General features: G+C 40.1%; 1 protein-coding gene across 1 annotated transcript in view; it reads right to left on the reverse strand.

Moving 5' to 3' along the window:
- Nucleotides 1-365: 365 nt before the first annotated feature.
- Nucleotides 366-1,186, reverse strand: part of LOC115285064 (olfactory receptor 4F3/4F16/4F29) — a gene marked incomplete at its 5' end in the record, with an annotated part of 4,385 nt that continues 3,564 nt past the window's right edge. The window contains one exon of the mRNA XM_029931464.1: nucleotides 366-1,186. Within this exon, the coding sequence (XP_029787324.1) occupies nucleotides 366-1,186 (821 nt within the window).

Genomic DNA, 1,186 nt, shown 5'->3' on the forward strand with positions numbered 1-1,186 from the left:
CAAGTGAGTAATTAGCACCCCAGTTACCACAAGAGATAGATTATCAGAAAATAGTTAGATAAATTTAAAAAAAAAGATAAACTGAAAATCTTAACAGAGATAGTGAAGCAAAGAAATGATTTTAAGTAGTGTGTGTGTGTGTGTGTGTGTGTGTGTGTGTATACAAAGACATATATACAATTATATGTGAATCAACATAAATTCTGAATTAAGAATTTGCCTAAGTCTTCATTATCTAAGGGATGAAGAACATTCTTAAAGGGTGTGGTAAAACTAAAATCAATTGCCTAATAACTAAAGAAACCAATTCTAAAATTCCAGACACAAGATATATAATGATCAGAATAAAAATCGTATAGCATTTTCTATGAAATCTTCCTAAAAATCAGCAATGGCCTGAAAGTTCTCTTCATTGCTGCCTTCATCTCTTTATTCCTGAATGTGTAGATGACTGGATTCAGAAAAGGAGTGACAACTGCATCAAAAATAGCAAGAAATTTGTCCATTTGGGAATTGGGATGTGGCCATGTATAGACAAACATGGTTGGACCAAAGAACAAAAGGACCACAGTGATGTGAGCTGACAGGGTGGAAACGGCTTTGGATGAACCACTTGAGGAATGTTTCCAAACAGTAAACAGGATGAACACATAGGAGATGAAGAGTATGAAGAAGGAACCAACACAGATAAACCCACTGTTAACAGTGACCATGAACTGCAATCTGTAGGTATCTGTACAGGCCAGTCTGAGGAGACGAGGAAGGTCACAGTAAAAGCTGTCCAATACATTAGGGCCACAGAAGGGTAAGTTAACAATAAATGCTAGTTGGAACAGTGAGTGACTGACACCAAGGGCCCAGGCAGCAGCCAGAAACAAAATGCACATTCGTGGACTCATGATGGTCAAGTAGTGGAGAGGCTTGCAAATGGCAACATATCTGTCAAAGGCCATGGCGATGAGCAGCACCATCTCCACACCACCAACCACGTGGATGAAGAAGATCTGGGCAATGCAGCCTCCAAAGGAGATGACTTTGCGCTTTCTGAAAAGGTCATAAATCATCTTGGGTGAGGCGGCAGAGCAGGCTCCTATGTCAATAAAAGAGAGACTGGCCAGTAGGTAGTACATGGGGGAATGTAAGTGAGGATCAGTGGTCACAGAAAACACAATGAGGATGTTTCCAG

The sequence above is a fragment of the Suricata suricatta genome, unplaced genomic scaffold, assembly GCF_006229205.1.
Source record: "Suricata suricatta isolate VVHF042 unplaced genomic scaffold, meerkat_22Aug2017_6uvM2_HiC HiC_scaffold_37, whole genome shotgun sequence".
Lineage (NCBI taxonomy): Eukaryota > Metazoa > Chordata > Mammalia > Carnivora > Herpestidae > Suricata > Suricata suricatta.